Source organism: Lytechinus pictus, chromosome 11 (assembly GCF_037042905.1).
Source record: "Lytechinus pictus isolate F3 Inbred chromosome 11, Lp3.0, whole genome shotgun sequence".
In the NCBI taxonomy this organism is placed as follows: Eukaryota; Metazoa; Echinodermata; class Echinoidea; order Temnopleuroida; family Toxopneustidae; genus Lytechinus; species Lytechinus pictus.
Genome location: NC_087255.1, coordinates 12,825,067 through 12,849,098, shown reverse-complemented (window position 1 = coordinate 12,849,098; position 24,032 = coordinate 12,825,067). Strand labels below are relative to the sequence as shown.

General features: G+C 36.3%; 1 protein-coding gene across 2 annotated transcripts in view; it reads right to left on the bottom strand.

Annotated features, from left to right (window-relative positions):
- The window catches only part of LOC129271790 (DNA excision repair protein ERCC-6-like 2), a 29,714-nt gene extending 6,283 nt beyond the window's left edge, over positions 1-23,431 (bottom strand). For both annotated transcript variants that reach the window (XM_064106790.1, XM_064106791.1), the window contains exons 1-21: positions 23,285-23,431; positions 19,101-19,289; positions 18,139-18,223; positions 17,836-18,021; positions 17,329-17,411; positions 16,300-16,406; positions 14,909-15,037; positions 14,058-14,141; positions 13,622-13,734; positions 12,579-12,678; positions 11,905-11,964; positions 10,875-10,990; positions 9,506-9,621; positions 9,093-9,176; positions 7,353-7,501; positions 6,483-6,719; positions 6,140-6,211; positions 4,984-5,129; positions 4,344-4,539; positions 2,769-2,921; positions 326-415 (exon numbers count right to left, since the gene is read on the bottom strand). In XM_064106790.1, the coding sequence (XP_063962860.1) occupies positions 326-415; positions 2,769-2,921; positions 4,344-4,539; positions 4,984-5,129; positions 6,140-6,211; positions 6,483-6,719; positions 7,353-7,501; positions 9,093-9,176; positions 9,506-9,621; positions 10,875-10,990; positions 11,905-11,964; positions 12,579-12,678; positions 13,622-13,734; positions 14,058-14,141; positions 14,909-15,037; positions 16,300-16,406; positions 17,329-17,411; positions 17,836-18,021; positions 18,139-18,223; positions 19,101-19,289; positions 23,285-23,291 (2,502 nt within the window). In that variant the 5' untranslated portion in view covers positions 23,292-23,431. The remainder of the gene's footprint in view (positions 1-325; positions 416-2,768; positions 2,922-4,343; positions 4,540-4,983; positions 5,130-6,139; positions 6,212-6,482; positions 6,720-7,352; positions 7,502-9,092; positions 9,177-9,505; positions 9,622-10,874; positions 10,991-11,904; positions 11,965-12,578; positions 12,679-13,621; positions 13,735-14,057; positions 14,142-14,908; positions 15,038-16,299; positions 16,407-17,328; positions 17,412-17,835; positions 18,022-18,138; positions 18,224-19,100; positions 19,290-23,284) is intronic.
- Positions 23,432-24,032: the final 601 nt, after the last annotated feature.

The following is a 24,032-nucleotide window of genomic DNA, read 5'->3' as shown; positions in this document are numbered from 1 at the left end:
GGAATTGCCCTAAATCAATGTTAACAAATATGTTTAAGTGTTTAAACCAAAGACAACAGCAATATAGAAGACATTTTAATTGCATCAAAGAGTTAGGGTTACCGAACCTTTAACATACTTTAACCAGGAGGAAAATTAATTTTAAAAAGTTTTTTAGTTCACCAGCCAAAATCTCCTTTATTCTATTGCGATTATCATTGGGCACTATGTAATTTTAGGGGCTAATTTTTTAAGTTTTCAATGGCTCTCCAGGGCATTTTGGGGGCTTATTAGTCCCAAGCCCCAACACATTTTCCCTGACCCTTATCCTATAAATAATTCTCACCTCATCCAGCGGATCATCTGGGGATTCATCGACTGACGTCTGTGGTTTGTACTTAGCCATGGAGATACCAAGCTCAGTCTTTTCCTCTCTCTATGGTAACAATGAAAGTAACATAAAACCATTAGCACTTGCATCACCATGCATCTAACAAATTATCTTTTATTCTTAATGCAAATATATACAACACATGTTTACATACATACATGTACATATATATCCACATACATACTGTACATTATACATGTTAACATAATATATCATGCTTCTTCAAATACTATACAGTATAACATAACAATGGGGCAATTCCATAAAATATGTACGTCCGACCCCCTATGTGTCGGACCTTCATGAATTTTCTGTCTCTGATATCTGGTTCTTTTGACAGTCTATAATGTTGTCGTCTAAGGACCATGACTTGGTCAGTTTATGAAGTGAAGTAAGACTTGAGAAAATTGCAGGTCGGACATACAAAGAGGTTGATCATTTTATGGAATTGCCCAATGAATAATTCTACTCTCCAAGTGCTCACAATACAGTATATGAAGTGCATGTTACAGAGAAAATAAATGTTTACAGCTTGTTTTCGACTAATTGAATACTTACAAGGTATGTGATTTTTAACAGGTCTAAATAATGCAAAATTGCTGATTTTGCTATACCCACTTTGTCAACTTTCTGTTCTGTCTCACCTTACATGGTCTAATCCTACTTCATCTACAATCAGTTTGTCTACTAACCATTGGTAGCCCATTTACCATTTTATCTACTTTCCAGTTAGACTACACATATTTCCTTAAGTTCTTTAATTGCCACTTGGTCAAACACTACTTAAAGACTAAATGGTTAAGTGAAATATTAATGAACCAATCAATCACAACTATGGAAAGCCAGCAATGTTAAAGGGGAATCCAACCCAAATAAAAACTTGTTTTTATAAGGAAAAGAAAAATCAGACAAGTTGATAGGTAAAAGTTTGAACAATATTAGACAAACAACCAGAAAGTTATGAGTTTTTAAAAGTTGTAAATAGTGGTAATCACTATACCCATGGAGACTTCAAATTGGCCGCATATGGGATGTCATAGTGATGTAAGGCAAGGACTACTCTTCCATGTACTCCAATACATATTATGGCTAAAATGTCATTTTTTCCAAAAGTTTTATTTCAAATTATATTTTTCTTTCATGAGGACATAAAACAATATACTACCTGGGTTATATTTAGATTACTGCCCCAGGGGAATGGGTACTTAGGAGAAAACCACAAATCCCTGATAATAAAGTACATGGCCTATAGGAAAGTTGTCCTTGCCCCTTGTCATAATTTACTTACCCAGTTGCCAATTTGAAATCTACATAGTAATAGTGATCTCAATTTTAAAGCAGCTGTAACTTTCTTATTGCTTGTCCGATTTCTTTCAAGCTTTCACCATTCTGTTTAATTTATTTTTCTCCTTCCCAACAAAACATTTTATGGCCAAGGCTGGATTCCCCTTTAACATCTAAAACACATGTTTGTTCAAAACATTTTTTAGATATTATGCATATCAATATATTCATAGTTTTTTGTTGTTGAAAATTCAGTGTGCTTCTCTTTGTTTGCAAAAGACATTGTGCAAATTTCCTGAAGAAAAAATTATGACGTTGATGGATTTCCATAGAGTTATGACTGATTGGATCAATCGTAACTCTTTGTAAGACAGGGCCCTGGTTTATAGGAACCTTGGATCTACCCCATGTGCTATAAGACTACAGTATCTAAGAAGTAGTTCAACTGCCTGTAGACCAAGTGAATATTATCCTATCAAATCGGGGGGAAGGATAACTCCTTTACCTGGATAAGGTCCTTGTTTAGGCAAGACCAAGAGTAGACCAAACAGAAATTTGACCCAACTGATAGGAGACCAAATGGTTTTAGCCCATGTGGTATTAGACTATCTGAGATTTAGACCAACTGCTTCTAGACCAAGTGTATATTAGATTTACCTCATGTGGCACAAGACTATCAAAGATGAAGACCTACTTCTCGTAGACCAAGCGAAATTAAACCTTGGATTTACCCCACATGTCATTACACTATCTGGAAGCGCCGTGGTGTAGCGGTTCTGACTCTCGCCTTGAAATCAGAGGGTCGTGCGTTCGAATCCCACCATGGCCTAGCGCCCTTTGGCAAGGCGTCAATCCACACATTGCCACGCTCATCCAGGTGCTACTTGGGAACCGGTAGGAAACAACCGTCATTGTGGTTGGTTTAGCAAGTGTGCGCCTAACAGGCTGCTTGGAATGCTATGAATCCAGTGACCGGGTAATGATAATTGTGAAGCGCTTTGAACAGTCATACATGTAGATTGATAAAGCGCTATATAAATGCCAATTATTATTATTATTACCTGAGAAGTAGCACAAGTGCTCGGACACAAGTGAAAATAAAGCTATATAATACCTGAATGACGTCCTTGGTTAGACATGACCCATCGGCTCTGAGAGCAAAGAGATTCTGAAGACCAAAGATCTCCCCCTGCTGCTCCTTGTCCCCTGCTACGGCTGTGAAGTATCTCTTGGCATTCTCTGTCGTCATGGCAACACTGGCCAGTTGCTGCATTCAGGAAAAATATTCCTCATTAGTAAGACAATTTCATAAAGTATGTAGTCCAGCCCCCATATCAGTGAACTTCCTGAAATAGAGCCGGGGTAAGAAAATCCAAGTCCTTTAGAATTTCATAAAAACGTAACAACATAATGTACATTTATAATGTGTAACATTATTATGATTTGCCTCTTTTCTCCCCGGCGATGGGGGCCATTTCCATTGACGAGTGGATACCAGGCACAACCAAAGAAACGCGTAAACAGGATATCTTTTTAAAGATTATGCACATCAAGTACATAATGTAATAAGGGTGTCAAAAACGCTAAAATACTGAAAAAAGGGTATATATTTCGCTCAGAAAGCTATGTGTTTACGGTCAAATCTGCGAGAGTATAAATAAGACTAAACTTTATAAAGGATGTACTTTTTGCCCCAACACTACGTGTTTAGAGTCCGATTTGAACGAGGTGTGGGAGGGGTGCGGCGAAACTAAACCCAAAGTAAGTATAGGTAAAACCGACGTCCGTGATCAATATCGCTGTACTTGTTTAGAGGGTCAATACAGGGAATAACTGTCAAGAGTACCATTTTTGTTTAGGGTTTCACATGCCAATACATGTACTTGTCAAGGGGTGCATTTTCAGAATATGGAAAATACTTGTTTAGGGTGCTTTTTGAAACCTCATGGTCGCACCTGGTATCCACTCGTCAATGGAAGCCCCCCCCCCCCCCCCCCCGGGGCTATTTTCCTTATAAAATGCTATAATGCTCTCAGTCAATTTATCATGGTTCAAGCTTGAGTTCATCAAATGAAGTAAGAATGGAGAGAAATGGGGGATTAGACATGCAAAAATGTTGATTATCCTGTAAACTTGCCTATTGTTGAAATAATTTAAATGTACATTTGGTTGGGATAATTTTCCAAGATTGTAGGATGTTTCTTCTGTGGCAAGAATCAACTGGCATCTTGTGATTTATTTCAGTTACAAGTTCACTCTAAGCCAATCATGTGCAAGGATTTCAGTAGTTTTTAACTGTTTTTGCTGATAAATGGCTGTATGAAACCAGGACATGGGTAGAAATAATTTTTATTTTAGGGACCATTGTTTCATCATATTGGGGCCATTCCGGGCCAATGCTGAATTTGGGGGATATTTTTTTCATTTCAAAGGGTTTGTTTTTGCTCAAGAAGCAATCATGCTTTAAAAGCATATCTTATCCTGCTATGTAAAGAATATTGATTTCTAAATGTTCTTAAATATTGTTTGTGGCATATATTGGGCAATGCACCTTTATAAAAGATATTCATCCCAAAGCATTCCATTTTGTAAATTTCAGGAGCAATTTTGGCTATTATGATGGCAAAATCGCCCATCGCCCTCATATCTTTCTTACGCTCCATGAAACCCATCCCTAAGGTGATCTCACCTGTTTGTAGACCTGCCTAAGGTACATGTTCTCTTCAATGGATCCCCTTGAGATGAGCCGATAGACCTTGACATCACGATGCTGACCGATGCGGTAGGCTCGGTCCTGGGCCTGCAGGTCGTGGGTCGGATTCCAGTTGGGGTCAAAGATCACAACTACATTGGCACCCGTGAGGTTTAGGCCTATGCCACCAGCTCTGAAACCAAACGTGATGGAAGCATTAATTTGATAAATCAATCCAACTTCAAACATATTTACAAAGGTTTATTTACACAAGAATGAAATGCAAAACTGGTGTTTGTATGACGATAAAAAAAATCCTCTGTGCTGTAAGTGTCAGATTGGAATTATAAACTGTGATAATTTGAGCACTCAAGTATTTAGCATAAGAATCATTGGAAGCGATTACTATAAATATCTTTAATAATGCTGTAAACCAACACTATATTACAAAATAATTTGAATATTAAGTAATTGCTATTTTCCAATAATATATATTTGCACACTGACTCGAGCAAAGAATAGTAAAAGCTAGAAAAGGCATAATTTTTGTCATAATGCACTTTGCCCGATGTGAAAAGGTAGTAAGTATTTTAAAAAATAGTAAGACATAAATGTATGAAAGATGTTGAATTCTTACTTTGTTGAGATGAGGAAGAGGAATATATCTGGATCTTTGTTGAATTCATGGACAAACTTCTGTCTATCCTGAACGGGGGTCTTCCCATCCAGTCTTCGGTATGTGTAAAAGGTCGTCTTCATGTACATCTCCAAAATATCCAGCAACTTCATAAATAAAAGAAACCGGTTTGAAAAGAAAATTTAAGTCATTTCTTATCAAAATAACACTATTGTGAATCAAAATACATGTATAAATACAGTCAAACCTATTAGCTACAGCCCACCTGCATAGAAGGACCTCCTGTCTATGGAGATCATAATTCTGGTGATTTCATGTACAAATCCAATACAAATTTTGTTTTCAGCCAAAGTTCATTAATGTCTGATTAATTTTACTCTTATGGAGTAAACCGAATTTCAACTTGTTATGATCAGAAGAGCATCTTGGAAGATTTTCATTGAAAAAGCAATGAAAAACAATTAAAAAAACAAGGAAAACAATTTTGACAGTGATTTTTTTTTTCAAAGACATTTGATCAGAATCCTACAAAGAGTCTGTATTGAGTTACTTTGAGCAAAACTTTGATTTTAAGCATGAATTTAGCATAATCAATTAGTAATAGAAATTTTTGAGGATTTCCCATGATCCTTTGGCAGGCTAAGCAAAGTTTTGTAGCAACCGCACTGTCAACGGCTGAGGTCTTGGGGGCTAAATCAGCCCAATTCCCCTGTCTTTTTAGGCATTAAAATAGCCAACTCTTTCAGGATCAAACCATAAAAGTTTGAATAGACTAGATTACCATGATTACATGAATAATACTTAAATTAGACGGATTATACAGATGTGCACATATTAAAGATTCATGCATCTGCCATTGAAAGATCTGAAATTCATCACATATTAAATATAAGAATTAGAAACATTAAATCCTGCAATAGAAAGACATCACAACATATTTTATTTTTTATTTATTTTATTTTATTTGTCTCCTTTACCCAGGGTAGCCTGTTCAGTGATTAAAACACTGTTGTCAACCAGGGCCCTGCACAATACATACATACATACATAAAACAATCAAAATATATTAAATGAAATGCAAAGGATATAGGATTTACAAAAATACCCTTGGCAAACAAAACATATACATGTAATTGTCATAAAGAAGAGAACATACCTGGGTATAGCTTGAAAACAGCAAGACTTTGTTATTTTCTCTTTTGAAAACTCTCAGAAGTTTTTCCAGTACCTAAAACATCAACAAAAACAACAAAAGATAATCATAACATTTATTGTAATAACGCTTTATAGAAATGTAAGATATCTACACCTCTTACAATAATAAGCTCCTGTCAAATTGTTGTCTTACTCATGATAAGAAGCCAAAAGATTATTCCCTCATCTCATGGTATTGACATATTTATTCTGATCCAGAATTACATGTAACTAAATATTTAATATATATATATTTTTCGATCCTTGACTATGAGACGAGATCACAGAAACCTTCAAATTCTGACCTGCATTTTGCCACAGTATGTTGGATCGGAGAGCGTGGCGAACCTGGCCTCCCGACTCAGCTCCACAAACTGCGGCTGCTTGGCAAACGCTATCTCACAATACCGGAGCGATTTCTCCCTCTGCTTCTTGGACTTGGACGCATCGGGCATGAGAAGAGCAATGTGATTGGATACCTTGATCAACAGACTCATGAGGCCAAAGGTCAATGATTTGATGCCCTCCCCGCAATCATTACGCTGCAGAAAAAATAAAATCAGGACAGACACTATGATAAAGATTGTTGTTGCTGGTACGAGCACATAATGACACAGAAAACATTAGAAACTGGATGAAAACACAAATTTTCCACAGTCACAACCCATAAAAATGTGAGCTTGGTCTCCAACGTCGGCTGAATGACACAAGTATTTACATTGAAATGTGATCTATTGAGAACAAAATGCTTATCATCGACAAGCATTTATTACATACAATGCACATGTATATTCATTTTCATTGATTGTGCACCATTTCGCAAAGGTTTTTTGCACTGCCAAATTGTCATCCACTATGGCTAACATATAGTAGCCAGTGCTTCTCAGCCAAGCAGGTGTTGTGGATGAGTGGATAAGTCTCTGGACTTTGAACCACAAGGTCCGGGGTTCTTGCCTTTGGCAAGGCATTTATCTACATTTGCCAATCTCCACCCACGTGTAGGAAATGAGTACCCAGTGGGAAGAAATTCTTTGAATGCTTGAGCAGGGCCCGCTATGAGAAGTTTTGGTACAAACGTGGCTATGCTGGGCAAAATATAGGCCCCATTGAAATAACCAGTAAATGACAACTAGTTAGTGCTAGACAGCCTTCACAAAACGGTGACCTAAACTCACCTTGTAACAACAGCGCCCTCTCTTGAGCCCACTTCTGCAATCACAAGGGTTCTTTTGTTCCAGTACCAGCTTCATGTCATCTGATTCCAGGAGAGCTCTGTACACATCAAGCTGGAAAGAGCTCAGCTTACAGAATACTACATGCTCATCTTGACAAAATAAAAAGGAGAAAATAATTCTAATAATTAAATAATATTAAGATGTATTTGTATAGCTCTGTACACATCAAGCTGGAAAGAACTCAGCTTACAGAACACTACATTCTCATCTAGAAGAAATAAAATAAAGAAGATGATATACTGATATCATTTCTTTATTCAACAAAACAGGAAATGCAAATACAAATATAACAAAAGGTTCTATGTACGCAACAGTTAACAAAGTAAATAACATAGTAGGATAAATATAAATTGGCAATTCTACCAGGTTCACTGCTTTAAAGGGCGAACGGCAGGTTTTGCATGGTTTGATTTTTAGTAATATTATCATTATTATGCTTTATTCGACTATAGAAATATGTACATACAAGGTAGAAGATATAGAATAGTATACAAATAATGAATGTTCTATTGCACGAATGAAAAAAATTCATTATTTGGTTTATATGACACCTCAAAATGATTTTTTATCATATGAAATTCATGAATTTTCGATGCAAAACATGCTCATGCAGTGCGAGTTTGGTATGTTGATTGTTACGTCATTACAACATGCGCACTGCTGGTGCATGAGCTGCAGTCTCGGTGCGCGATTGCAATGGACAAAATCGTATGGATCCAAAATTGCATGATGAACCTATCCAAAATTGCACGGTTGATGACGTCATTGCAAAATGGGCTGAATGAACGATATCAAACAACCAATCAAATCACAAGGATCTATCTAGGTGTCATATAAGGCTAATTAGTCAATATGTGTTAGTGTCAAATCAACCAGAAAGGGAAGTTCTTCCCTGTTGCCCATAGGCATGTGGAACCTCAAATGACACTCTGGATAACAAACGACAAGCACATACATTATTTTGTTTATTTGATTTATTTCTAAAAGAGAGAGGGGGAAATACATAAATATTATTAGTTACACCCTGCTTGTTCACATAATACGTGAACAAGTTCTGGTTCTGGTTCGTTCTGGTTCCTTATTCCAAGAGGCCAGAGGCCGCGAATGGAATATGGAACCAGAACCTAGCCGAATGAAATATGGAACCAGAACGTAGATATTTCCTGTATTTTGTAAGAACAAGCAGGGTGTAATATTTTTATCTCTTTAAGTGTATTCTTATATTATTGCAGAATAGGGGAAATCAATAACAAACTAAAAAATTCAAACACCTGCATTTTAAGAGTGGTTTTTTTAAAGGAAGTCATTCATGACATCACAATGATCACAGGAAAAAGGAAGCTCATTATGCAATTGTAATTGAAGCGCAAATAGTAGTGCGCAGAGCAATACACACGTAATACGCATGTAATACGGTCCCATATTACGTGGTTGAAATCAGCACTGGGCATGCGTGTCACAATGAAAACAACATAAAAACAACAACAGCTAAACACCGAACAGGTAATACAGGCTTGTCTCTCAAACAAATCGACCAATCAGATTACAGAATTTATGAGAAATATGGCCCACAAAGAGATAAGATGTCATCTTACATTATTGGCTGATAGAGAGAGTGGGGAGGTAAAGAGAAAGAGGAGAGGAGGGAGACGGAAAGAGAGAGATCATCTTCATCCTTACCTTTAGTTGGTAGCTGGTGAGCGATGATAGATTTCGTTCTTCTGATCATCCATTTTGATCTCAGCGCTGCAAATTTCTTAGCCACTGCAAACAAAACATTTTCAATGCAAATCAACAATCACTGTTCTAGAGAGTACTGTATACAATGTTCATCAAGTGTGCAAATTTGTTGATAAATTCACTGTTGACATGAATATCCATTTTTATTTTTTTTAAAGGGAAAAGTGAGGGAAAGAAGAGGTTAAAATCTATTCTGAACCCACATCAACATAATCCCAGTGCTTTACATCAACCGTATTGTTTAAACTATAATTTGTTTTGTAAATCCTGATCAATTTATAGCCAGCCTTGGTTTTCAAAGTACACAGGATTCAATGTACACAAACATCTCCATATCTAGATTGGCTCTATACCTTGTCTTGCATCAGCCAATTCTCTCTTGCTTGCATTGTATTTTTGTCCCGTCGTGATGACCTGTTCATACTCCTGTTTGAATTCTCTCCATCCTCCTAAACAATCTGGGTTAGCCCTGGACAACAGAGAACAAGCATTCGAAATTCTTACAAATCATATTATTTTTCAAGAAAAATAATCTTTAAAGCAATAGTTTTTCATTAAATGGACAATAATAAATAAACACTTGAAATAATGTCCAAAAAACAGATATTACATTACTAGCATGTGGGCGAAAACATTTAAAAAAAAACACTGACCCCAAAGACACTTGCCAGCATTACAAAGGTCTTGCTTAAAAAATCCTAAATTACGATAAGTGTGTGAATTGTTATTATTTTATAATTATTTGATTATTTGATGCAAATGAGGGGAGCAATGACTTCATCCACTCAATATTTTTTTTTTTTTTTTTTATATGAAATATATCAATCTTCACCTCACTGTCATGTAAAACAAAGTTCATTCCTCCTTAAACATGTAGAATTACCATTATTCTAACAGTTTATGGTTAAGTCAAGTTGGTCCTTTCTGTCAAATCATGTATGTTTACCACGACTTTTACTTTTTCCTTTTTGTTCCCCCCCCCCCCCTTCTTACTATCATGTACAATGTATTTATTTTGGGGTCAACGCTCAACAAGGCAAATTGCTCTTTTTTGTTGACCCGTCATTCGACATAAATTGTTTTCTTTGTTGTTCTCTTATGTTATTTTTCTATAACCATGTATTTATATGTTCATCATTGTGTTTTACTTACACGTATTGACTTTCATACAGTGTATGTGTTTTTATGAAGAATGAAAAAATCAATTCAATTCAATTCAAATTGAAATAGTGTGTAATTCTAACAATAAAAAACAAAAGAAATAGTGAGTGACTCATATTCCTACAATTAAAAAACTTACCCCTGCAATACTTAGTATACTACTCTTTAAAAACAGCTTCATTATAACTGATGCCTTATTATTGTGAATTTCAATTAGATTACCTGCATTTTTTTTTACCTTTGCTACCAGTGGCGGACTGTGACCCAGAGGAGACAATGATTGGAGGGGCACTGTATTGTTTGTGAACAATGCTGTGCCCCTCCAATGCTTTTCCTCCTCCGGGTCACGGTCCGCCACTGTTTGCTACATAATTGTATTAGTTTGTCACATATTTTCCTGTACAAACTTTGTTCCTGAAAATGATCCGAATTAAAGGTTGAAAATTTGAATGTACCCCAACAACATTACTCTACTTAGTTTCTTTCTTTACTTTATGATATGTGGTAATAATGGATTTCGAAACTACATATACAAAGAAATTAAAGGGGTGATAAACTTACCAATCAAGAACACACCACAGTTCTCCCATCTTGTTCTGTAGAGCAGTCCCTGTTAGACCATACCTCCTATTGGTACTGATCTCCTTAAGAGCCTGTGTGATGAGGGCGCTAGGTTCCTATTACAAAACAAAAATCAATCATTATATTATATCGGATGGCTCAGAATGGAATGCCAGAAACATTCCAAGAGTTTGGGCAAATATTCCATAAATCGCAGATGAGTGGAATATTGGCCCTAACGAGTGGAATATTTCTGGTATTACATGAATAAAGCCGTCCAATATGATTATCATCTATCCCACCCCCCCCCCCTCAAAAAAAAAGAGGGATAAATTTGATTGAACAAGTCGTATCACTTTATGGCATCATCACTTCATAGGATCAAATTTGGTCGTTGACATGGGATTTGCATGTAGTTTATTATGACGTCATGGAGCGCAGTTGTGCTCTATGTTGCGCATCGCATTACTTTCATTGTTGTATCGTATATTTCAAGCATTCGTGCATGGGCAATGGACTATTGAATACGATCTAATATTCAACGTTAATTTTTTTACAGTAGCCTATGGGACTCATCGGATTTCGGTCCTTTTTAGGGATACGCTCTGATACTGCACAGACAAATGATGCAGACCAAAATACATGTTTTTAATGTATCGCTTAAACACTCTATAGGCCTATAGGTGATAATTCAAAATATCTCTCTCTTGTAAGATTTGGTAGGTAAATTTATAGATCATAGGCATTTAGCTGGTGTTGTGAGAAAATCAAATGAAAATTTCTGATGCTAATTTACAATTGATAAACCGATTGCAACTAAAGCAAATTGCTTTTAACTGCTTGTTGCACAAAGTAAACCAGCAATCAAGTACATATTTGCAATTAATTGCCAGACTTATGATTGATTTTTGGAACCAAAATTGAATTGCTATTGATTTTAAGAAAATTAAACTGAAATTAATTCATGCATGTTATCAGCATGTGATGTATGTTATTCACAAACCAATTTTTATATCTGAGATGCATGTACCTTGATTTTGTGAACTTCATCAACAAAAACAGCATCCCAAGATACCGTAAGCAAGTCATCCTGTCAAAACAGAAATGTGAAATATCATAAAGATGAAATAAATTTATGGTGGCAAAGATTGGGGGTAAGAGTTCAGAGTTCCAGCTCTGCACGTACAATGTATAAGATCAACATAATTCAAAATCTACTGTGAGTCACAAGGTTTAGTTTTTTGTAATAAACACTTCCAATAAAATAATATACTCATTTGGAATTTTAAAAAATAATAACAATGAAGAAAATCAAACAATTTTGAAGGTCAACTCTTCCTCTACCGAGAGTCAAGGTGTGTTTTCATGAAAAAAAACACCAAAACAATGGATAAATTTCTTGAAAATTCATTGAATTTGAGAGATTTAACAAACTTTGCACATAATGCAAATCTTGTGTTTTGGTGAACTATATATAACTTCCAACATTTTTGTTTATTCTGCGAATCACTCTCTGAATTTATTTTGCCTGAAACAGCATGATATCAGGTTATAGTTCATCAATTGCAATATGTTATAAGTCATTGTAAAAGTTTAATAGAATATGCTTTTTTAAATTTTATAGAAGGCACAGGATCACTTTGACCAGCTTATTGCTGATTATGAGATGGATGGTCTCATATATCCCTGATTTTAAATCCTTACCAAGTAGAGTCTATATGTTTCATAGGTTGTCAATACTGCATCTAGTCTTCCTCTTCTAGCCTTCCTGAGTGTATCGTCTCTCTCCTTTCCATGATATCTCCTATGTAAAAATAGAAAAACATTCAATGATAATATGCATTTGTATAGAGATATGTATTTACATATATTTATATATATATATCTTTCTACATCTGCGTTTAAGGCAGGATGTACATGTATGCATATATATATATATATATATATACAATATATATATGTATGTATGTATGTATGTATATATATATACATGCTTACATCCTACGTAAGGGCGAAGTCTATGAATGGGTTTATTCCGTCATAATACACATATAGACGTAAAGACGAAGGTAGAGGGCGTTAAGGGGCACTACGAACATTGAAAGAAGACAAAAACATTCGCCTTAAACACAGATGTAGAGAAATATATATATATATATTATATCGAGATATAATCTATTCTGAGGCGCACTATCAACTATCATTATTACCCCGGCTTTAGCTGGAGCTGCCGCTTCCAGTGTTCGGTGCATTCAGGGAATTAATCTCCCGTCGGGTACCCAATCACCCTTCTTGGGTTGAGAGCAGCAGTGTGGGTAAATTTCTTGATAAAGGAAAACATGCCGTGAATAGGAATCAAACCCACGACCCTAAGGTTGAAAAATGAGAGGACCACTAGACCATGATGCCCCCATTTAAACCTAGGCCTATCGCATCGAGGTTTGACATATCTATGTATCAGTGAGAGCAACAACAGGAAAACGGGGGCTATTTTTTTTTACTTCTGCTTATGTCAAATTAAACAAAACAATGCACCCAAAAGCAATTCACAGGGGCTCCGTTGCCACTTATGATTTTTTTTTGGAGGGGGGCAGTTTGGGGCACATACCCATTTGCCCCAATGCATTTTTTATCTGCCTAGTAGGTACCAATACTGACAACTTTCATTCCAATTTTCCGCTGGGGGGGGGGGGGGCTGGGGAGTCTTGGCCTAGTTGAATGGGTTTGTGAACCTTTAATATACTTACGCTACGAGGCAATGGGTCCACGTTTCAAACTCATCCATCCAGTTGTAGAGCACAGAGTTCGGGCAGATGATGAGAAACGTTTTTGTATTTAAGCTGGATTTCTGAGGGGACTCCTGGAAAGAAGAATATCACATGCATTCTTTCATAAGCCTTCTTGATAAAAGTCTGAGGTACATCGTTCTGCATAAACTGCTCCAAAACCCATCTAAGAAAAACAGAGTTGTCGATTTTTTAAGTTTTCAATTTGTGACGCCATATGCAAAAGGTTCCCTGGTGTTATGTGTAATACATTCTATAACAAGCCATTTTATACAAAATTGACACTTGTTTTACCTGAACATTCGATACGTCATTTGACACATTATATCAAACATACTTCTATGAGAAAGATTTTATATTACCTACAACTCTTCTGTATTCATGTGACTGTACTTACTCTCTGCAGAAACTCTGGTAATCTTCTCTCCAAGTCTTCTCGACCTCCAGTCATGCCAAGAACAGCTGCAATAAATGCAATCACCTACAAAGGGTGGTGAGACATTGTTCAGTCAAAGTGAAAAATTGTGATTAATTCTATAAAGACAAACAGCAATAAGTGCAATCATCTAAACTGTGAAAAGACATTCATCGGTGAAAGACGGTAGTCAATACTATAAAGATGCAATCACCTGCAATATGTAATGATATTCATCTGTGAAATGCGGAGGCCAATCTTTCAATCTTATTAAAATCAATAACGGTAAACACAACCAATTACAATATGAAAAGATATTGATCTGTAAAATATGGTAGGCAATGCTATAAAGATCAACAGTAATTAATGCAATCATATCAAATATGAATACCACACTGATTGGCAAAAGACCAAGGGCAGATTTAAATATTTACAAAGAATATCGGCAATAAATGAAAATTACCTACAATGTAAAAAGGGACAATGATTATTAGTCCTTCATAATTTCTCCCACTCCCCCCCCCATACCAGTACACAAGGTACATTTATATACAATGTATGTAGCTCATTAGAGTTACTATTTTTTAGGGGGGGGGGTTTCCGTTGTTTGGTGTGTTTTTATGTTTCATATTGGCATAGGAAGCTCTCCACATGTCAAAATTTCATTAATTCCAAATCAGAAAGCCATATTTGTTGCCAGAGAAAAATTTTGCTTTGCTTTTTAGCATCAAACTCTGATTCAGCACACTGCAATGTGTACTGTATACACACAGAACAATATTCAAATGCATATACATATATTACAAAATTTTCCCTACGGTGGCCTCAAATACCTGGACAGTTTTTCCCAGGCCCATGTCATCTCCTAGGATGGCTCCACGGTCGTTCTTGTAATGGCTGTAAAGAAACTGAACCCCTTCTCTCTGGTATTCTCTCAAGTATCTATTAATGGTGCCTGTGACCTGGATATGGTACATAAAGAGATACAACTAATATTCAGGGAATATGGATGGCCTTGAGTGGGATGCGTTGAAATATTGTACGAGCTGAAGAACAATATTGGATGAGTCGAAGACGAATCCAATATTGTTCTTCAGCGAGTAACAATATTTCTACGCATCCCACGAAAATTGGTCATCCAATATTCTTATTATTATTTAGATACCCCCACAAAGCTAAACATAAATTAATAAAGAAATGTTTGTTTAGTCATGTTAGTAGTAGGCCTAGTGTATGGTACCGGTACGTAAACAACGAATTCACACACATGCATTGCATTGTATGTATTGCATTGTACATAAAATTCTCACATAAATTACATGTAGCTGTAGCGCGCGTCGCGTCGTCTGCATAATTATGAAAAGCACAACTAATACACAATGCGATTTCGTTGTGACGTTACAATAGCTTCATGCACACAATCATTTATTAACCAATGATAATCTTGTGGGCGGGGCAAAATATTCATTTCCTCTAATATTTTCAATATTGGACGGTTTGCATAGGCATGCACGTTAAAAATCAATTTCAATATTTTGTCTCCTCGAAACAACCTCGCAAGACGTCAAAAAATATCTGCACCTCTAAAACCCTACATCTAAATAATAATAAAGAATATATATAAAACACAACAATAAGAAGTGAGAATAGCATGGAACAATAGTCATATAACGAAATAATATCCCTATTTTTTGTGAACATCATTGTAGTTAGTCCTACATTGCGATTGCCTTACATTGCGGGTGGCTGGAATACTCCCCAGGGAGTAGAGGATGTGTGTATGTTGTGTGCGGGAATGACTGATTTAATCTCATTACCAGGGTAATAATATATCTGTAAGTACCGAGATATGTTACACACCCTAACGTACACTCCGATCATCAAATGATCAGATCCAATCAGTTAAACCTAGATTCCTCTTCATACTCAGCAAACACTTTGGAATAGCAGTGCCCAATATTTGGGTGCTGAAATTATCAGCACTCCTACTTTCAAGAAGCCCCTGAAGTCCTTTTTCTTTAATGCATGATATGTTTTTGTTGTATGGTTTTATAATTATGCTGATGTTATCTTCTATTGTATTTATCGTAATTTGTTGTAAAGCGCTATGATACAAATATGAATAGCATTTCTTTAAAAAAAAAAAGGTATTATATGTACAATTTTAAGCACCTTCCACTTTAATGTTATCATTATCAAGTGTTATAAATCATTATAAATTCACCTGTATAACAGGTCTCCTGCCGGGGCTGGATAGAGTCAAAGGTTCTTTGGAGCTCGAATCAGATTTCCCAGGAAAGTTGGGCTTCTCAACATCAGTTGCACTGAAACCTGAAAATAAGTAGATGACAAAGAATATATATTGCTTTAAAAAGTGCATTTACCACCTATAATATTGCCTACAATCTTTAAATTTTAGTCATTTCTGTTTGATGGATATTTCTTAAAGAACTGTAAATTGTCCTTAAAATGGGAGTACACAGTAGTTACAGAGAAATTGTTAACTTAATACTCTCTAAACCTACTTAATCTTGTGAGTGGCAACTTGCACTGTCTGAAAAACAGTTGCAGCTCTTATATTCCTTTTTACCTCAGCATGGGTAAAACATTCACCCTGGTAAGAATTCTTCCTTGAAATGCTTGCCAGTTGTTAAATACTTGCCAAGCTAGAGCCTTTTAAAATATATTCTTAATGAGAAATTATGCTTTCATTATTCTGCTGTATATAGAAAATTGATTTTCTAAATGTTCTTGGGGCAACTTTAGGAGATAGTTACCAAATAGTATTCAATTTGGGAAAATTCTTAGGTTTTTTTTTTGGTTGTCATGGTGATGAAATCACCCACCACCCTCATGTATTTCTTATGGTGCTCCAAGACAAGGGTACCTTGTTGTGTAGTTCTATTATGGATTTGGCCAATGGCCAGTAGTGACATGACTATTAATAATTATAATAATAGGCATTTATATAGCCCCATCTATCTAGAAATATTCTATTCCGAGGAGCGTTGTTATCATTATTACCCCGGATTTAGCTCGAGCTGCCTATCAGTGCTCATGCATTCAAGGAATTAATCCTGCCGGGTACCCATTCACCTCACCTGGGTTGAGTGCAGCACAATGTCAATTATGTGGATAAATTTCTTGCTGAAGGAAATTACGCCATGGCTGGGATTCGAACCCACGACCCTCTGTTTCAAAGTCAGAAGACTAATCCACTGAGCCACAATGCTCTATTCAGCTCCAATCTTACCTTCTTCTAAATCAGCAATGTTCCAATCACCCTTGGAATTCCTTTCAGCATTGGAGGATTCTGCAATCGGCTGGCTTGGTTTCCTGTCCGACAAAGAATAAAATTCTCATTTATAAGATGACGGAATCAGATATTTTTAATGCTATTTTGAATGTAAAATCAAAAGAATAAGAGACGAAATTGAAGAGATATTCAAACCTTCCAGCATGTCTCCACATTTATTTCATGAATAGCTAGGGATGGTGCTTGTATTGGTTCTAAGAATATGAACCTTACCTTACTAAAGGGGACTGGCGAACCAAGTTGAAATTGAACCCAGGTCACCGGAATCTAACAAATGAGCTATCATACCTCCTCTCCTTTATAGCTGGTGTTGCTCTTGCCCCCTTTCCATTATACTAAGTATTCCATTGAAAATTGCAATGAAGATTCAAATCTTGACGTGATTTAAAAATACATTTGATCAATATATAATTAAAATGGAGAACATCGATACGAAGAACTAACCTTACTTTATCAACAACACTTTTAGATGAAGCTTTGACAGCACCCCCAAAGGCAATTGAACCCTTGCGTTTCCTCCCTACACTAGCGACCTTTGACCCTTTTGGAGGTGTGGACTTCTTGGTAGATGCTGAGGATGTTGGCCTACTTACTGGTCTAGGGTCATCATACATGTCTGCATATTGAGCCCTAAAATGGATAATCAAAATAGAACATGAATTAGCATTCTATATGTCTCGCTTTTACTCTCATTTCTTCCAACAATCTAGAAAATGAACAGACAAAAATTATGAGAAATTTGCTTACCTAATCCTATCCTCTTCGGAGATGTAGTTTAGAAGTGGACTCTCGAAACTTACAGCCTGGCCACCATCTTTCTTATTGAGGTTTTCTGCAGAAAAGAAATGAATTACAAACCTATTAGATGCCTTAAGAATTGTTGTACCCTTCACTGCATGAACAATGAGTCACTTAGAATTTTAGCAGTTTTCTCCTTTTTGTAGCCAATTTTTTTTATTCCTTTCTATAGCATGTTTGTAGCTGTTTTTTTCTTCCCTTTTTATAGTCATTTTGAAGCCCTATTGAAAAACGGTTAGAAAACAGCTTTGCACAATTTCAGAGTCACTTTCCATATTCTGCAATGTTTCCTCTATGCAGGAAATGGAGGAATAGAAAGGGTCACTAAACGTAGCTGAGAATATTGTTAACTTGTAAGGAGAAAGAAAAATGTATCTATGTACAACATGGTAGTGATATTTTACCTGATTGCTAAGAAAGCATCACTGCTTGTAAACTAGCAACCAGAGGACCGATGGCTTTAGGTTCTTTCCGAGGGACCTGGTAATGAGGAATGAGGATTTAAATGCCTTACAAAAGGGCACTAACACGCTAATTGGGAATCGAACCCGGGTCACCGGAACACAAAACCCCCGCTCTACCGACTTAGCTATCACGCCTCCTGCTCTGAATACCACATAATTTTTTTTTATCCAGCATGTACAAAAAAATAAGCCCATACAATTTCTATAACTAAAATTGTCTAATCCAATATTCAGCATGTATAACTAAAACCATTAATGTTGTCGTGCCCATAATTTCTGAGAAAGGATTCTTTTTTATCGCATGCACTTCAGAAAAATGTAGGATATCATTTACTTACAGATTATTAAGGAAATACACATCCCAATTTTCGTATCTGCATTTATAACTGCATGACATGGCATGATGGAAATCATACTTTATATTACAAATTACAAAGGAGGTTATACTTGATCGGGTTATGTCCTTTAGGTCCACTACGTAGACAAGTTCATTATCTTCTGATGAAAAGCCTTTGTACTGGACCTCGGCCATCTTGTGTCCTTCCCCATCTTCTTCAAGTTTTTGTATTACAGCTTTATAGAGGGCGCTATCACCAGAGTATGGCGCCATGCACCTATCTCCAACACTCCATTTCCCTACATAAAGAAAAGACAAAAAACACAAATGATAGTAAAAATTATATTAAATATCATGTCATATTAATATATAATTTGTATCTTCACTGTAGACTTACCTTTTGGGTATTATCAGTTCATAATGAAGGTATCCTTCATTATTGCAAGGTATAACAAAGTTATGGCTGATTGAAGGATGAGATCAATAAGACAATCATCAAGAAAATATATTATATGAGACAATCATCAATAATCAAGTCAAGTTAGCATGGATGTATCTATCAACAACATTTTGCTGACTCAACTATTCAGATTCAGAATCACATGCACTGTTAACTTGAACCTTGAAGAATAATCCCTTTCAGCAGTCGCTATCCTGGGATAAAGACATTCTGCCTCATGTCGTTTAATGCTGACAAGTGTGAGGTGCTGAGAATTTCAAACAAGGTAAATCTCATCATCGGAGCATCTCCTTACTCCATCCATGGAACCTCTCTCCGCACCATTGATGAAGCAAAGTATCTTGGAGATATTCTTCAACGAAACCTCAGCTGGAAAACCCATATTAACGCCATCTGCAAGAAGCGTAACAGCACTCTTGGCTTCCTTTGACGCAACGCAACCTGAGGCTAAAGGAGCAATTGTATAAGACCTGTGTTCGTCCTACTGTTGAGGACTCTTATTCGGTTCGTGGCCCTCATACCAAAGAGCTTATCTCTAAGACCAAAATGGTTCAGCGGTGTGCAGCTAGATTTGTGAAAGGTGATTAAAACCGACAGAGCAGTGTCACACAGATGATGAGAGGTCTACGGTGGCAGTCTCTTCATGAACGACAAGCTCACAACAGAGTCATCATAATGTATAGAATCATCAACGGTCTAATTGCCATCCCAACTGCACAACCTTTCCTGTATGCCTCGTCTGAATCAACAAGAGGACATCACCTACAATTCAAACAACAGCATTGTAGAATCCTCTCCTACGAACACAGCTCTTTTCCAAGTACCATCTGCTTGTGGAATGTCCTGCCTGCAACAATGGTTTTGGCTCCATAAACTGAGTCTTTCAGGAGCCACCTGGAACCACTCATCCTCCGTTAGCTCTCTAATTGAGATGCATCTTTTTACTTGCACTATAGTTAGTTTTGTTCAACTGCACCAAATGTGATTGTTGCCTCAGTCAAGTACTACTATACTCTTCAAAGACAAAGAGGACTGTACTCAATGGAAGAAGAAGAAGTAGAAGACAATCATCAATAATAACACACATTGACACATTGCTGTCTTGCAAATTTTCAACAAAGAGAATGATCAATAATTACACACATACTGTCGTTTTGCAATCAATATCATTAATCATAAGTGCATCAATAATAACATGCACCAGTATATGTTGTCTCACAATCAACAAGGCAATCATTAATAATCACAGGCAATATCACGACTGTCAATTTAAATTAAGATTATAGCAATCATAAAAAAATCATGATTCTTTTTTAAAGGTCAAGTCCACCCCAGGAAAATGCTGACTTGAATAAATAGAGAAAAATAGTGCTGAAAATTTCATCAAAATCGGATGTAAAATAACGACATTTTAAAGTTTTCGTTTATTTTTCACAAAACAGTGATATGCATAAGTAGGTGAGTCAGTCGATGATGTCCATCACTCACTATTTCTTTTGTTTTTTATTGTTTGAATTATACAATATTTCATTTTTTTATAGATTTGACAATAAGGACCAACATGACTGAACAATATAGTTTTAAACAATGCTAATTACACTTGTTCAGGGAGGAATTAATCGTTGTATCACTTGACAATGAAGAGAAAATTAGAATATTTCATATTTCATATAATAAAATACAAAAGAAATAGTGAGTGGATGACGTCATAGTCTCCTCATTTGCATACCAGCCAGGATGTGCATATAACTGTTTGTGAAATTAAGCGAAACTTTAAAATGTCATAACTTTCTTATTTTACATCCGATTTTGATGAAATTTTCAGTGTTATGCTTGTTGGATTTTTCTCTTTTTATTCAAATCAACTTTTTTTTGGGGTGGACTTGTCCTTTAATGTCAATGACAATGAATGTGTGACTGTGTACATGTAAACTTGTTGATGCCATGATGCCTACGCATCCTCAGCATAATCTAACCAATATCTTACAATCAACAAGGCAATTGTTAATAATCACAGGCAATATTACGACTGTCAATTTAAATTAAGATTATAGCAATCATAAAAAATCATGTTTTTTTATTATTTTATGTCAATCAATGACAATGAATGTGTACATGCAAACTTATTGATACCATGATGCCTACGCTTCCTGAGCATACTCTAACCAATGCAGTGTGTGCTAGGGCGCTAGTGTAGTTTCGCACCTCCCCGTTTAATGGTTTTCAAACATGTACAATCTCACCCTAAATAATTCACAACCTAAAATACTTGCATCTGAGCCTCCAAAGTCCAGTAGAAGTTGACTATTTGCCGTTTTGACACTTTTTTTACAAATTTTTACACCTAATACCTATTTCGGAATCAATCGGTCGCTTGATCAAGCTCAGCGCTGCACATAAGCAGTCGGTACGCGTACAGTACGTACCACCTAGTGAAGTGTGTGTATTTGAGTTTTGTCAGACGTGTATCAATCAGATATGATTATTTACGTCTGGGACCGACCTTTAACGTCACCATCCGAAAGACGTGACCAGGGCTCGAACCTCTGCATCAATTTGTAACTTCCCCGCATAGCTTGGATTACAGGCGCACGCCACAACGCCCAGTGCAAGATAGAAGAGCGAGTTTTTCTATGGTATCTTCAAAAAGATTTTTTCCCCTCTTTCAGCTTGCACCAAGTATTACGGTAGTGGTTGTGCAGAGTGGTTGATGTTTGTTGTGTGAAGGTATGTGTGTGGTACGGCGTGTGAAAAATTGAAAAATGTAATCTACTAGCATGAAATCAACATAGCATACAATTGTAAACTGAAGGAAAGTTCTCTGACCTAGAGTTCAAAACAAGGCTCTACATTATTATTTCTTATTTCATCGCTAAATCTACGTGTATTCACATTTTTCACATTTCTTATTTCATTCAAAAAATCACACACACGCACACCCCACACACATACCTTCACACAACAAACATCAACCACTCTGCACAACCACTACCGTAATACTTGGTGCAAGCTGAAAGAGGGGAAAAAATGTTTTTGAAGATACCATAGAAAAACTCGCTCTTCTTACACGTCTTTCGGATGGTGACGTTAAAGGTCGGTCCCAGACGTAAATAATCATCTGATTGATACGTCCCGTCTGACAAAACTCAAAATACACACACACTTCACTGGGCGTTGTGGCGTGCGCCTGTAATCCAAGCTGTGGGGAAGTTACAAATTGATGCAGAGGTTCGAGGATCGAGCCCTGGTCACGTCTTTCGGATGGTGACGTTAAAGGTCGGTCCCAGACGTAAATAATCATATCTGATTGATACACGTCTGACAAAACTCAAATACACACACTAGGTGCAGGTGGTACGTACTGTACGCGTACCGACTGCTAGTTATGTGCAGCGCTGAGCTTGATCAAGCGACCGAGTGATTCCGAAATAGGTATTAGGTGTAAAAATGTGTAAAAAAAGTGTCAAAACGGCAAATAGTCAACTTCTACTGGACATTGGAGGCTCAGATGCCAGTATTTTAGGTTGTGAATTATTAAGGGTGAGCTGAGATTGTACATGTTTGAAAATCATTAAACGGGGAGGTGCGAAACTACACTAGCGCCTGTGCTAGCTGCACACACATTCAAATAAATTAAATCTAAGTCCATTTAATCTCTTTAACTAAAGACAAGTCTCTAAGTCTAAAGTTAAACTAAAGTAAAGTTAACAATCAACAAAGCCGCAAGGACACACAAAAATCAATATGTGGGACACGTGCATAACTAGGCGAAAATTTAAGTATACTCTTCTCAGCCTACAATCATAAAAAACAATCACTGAACTATATACATACCTTCCATATTTCTTGGTATTTTTCCTGAAAGAGCTCATGGGTGAATTATATGTTTTGATTTCAGACATTCAATTGACATTGGCATTTCCGACGATGCTCCAGCAGAATAAATTCACAACTCGACGTATTCTTATCGCAGATGGCGCTAGAGCAGATTCCAAAAAGCTTTGAATTAAGGTCACAGCATAACACTGAAAATGTCATCAAAATCGTATGTAAAATAAGTGATAACATATTAAAGTTTTGCTTATATTTCACAAAATAATATTCGCACAACTCAGTGACACGCACTCACAATTTTGTTTTATTTTTTTTGCTTATAAGTTATATTTCACAAAATAATATCCCGGGGGGGCCACTTACATTGACGAGTGAATATAATATACGCACAACTCAGTGACACGCACTCACAATTTTGTTTTATTTTTTTATTGTTTCAATTATATGTTTTTATTTTTATTATATTTTTTTACAAATTTGACAATAGGGACCAACTTGACTAAATACCCTTTAATGTTAGAACAATGGAAAGGCCACATGTTCAGGGAAAATAAAACTTCCTTTCACAATACAGTGAGGGAAAAAATACAATATTTCACATTTTATGTCATAGAATCCAAAAGAAATAGTGAGTAGGTGTCATCATGTGTCCCCTCATTTGCACCCGACCAGGATTTAGGCAAAATCTAAAAATGTCATAACTTCTTATTTTTACATCCGATTTTCATGAAATTATCAGTGTTCTGCT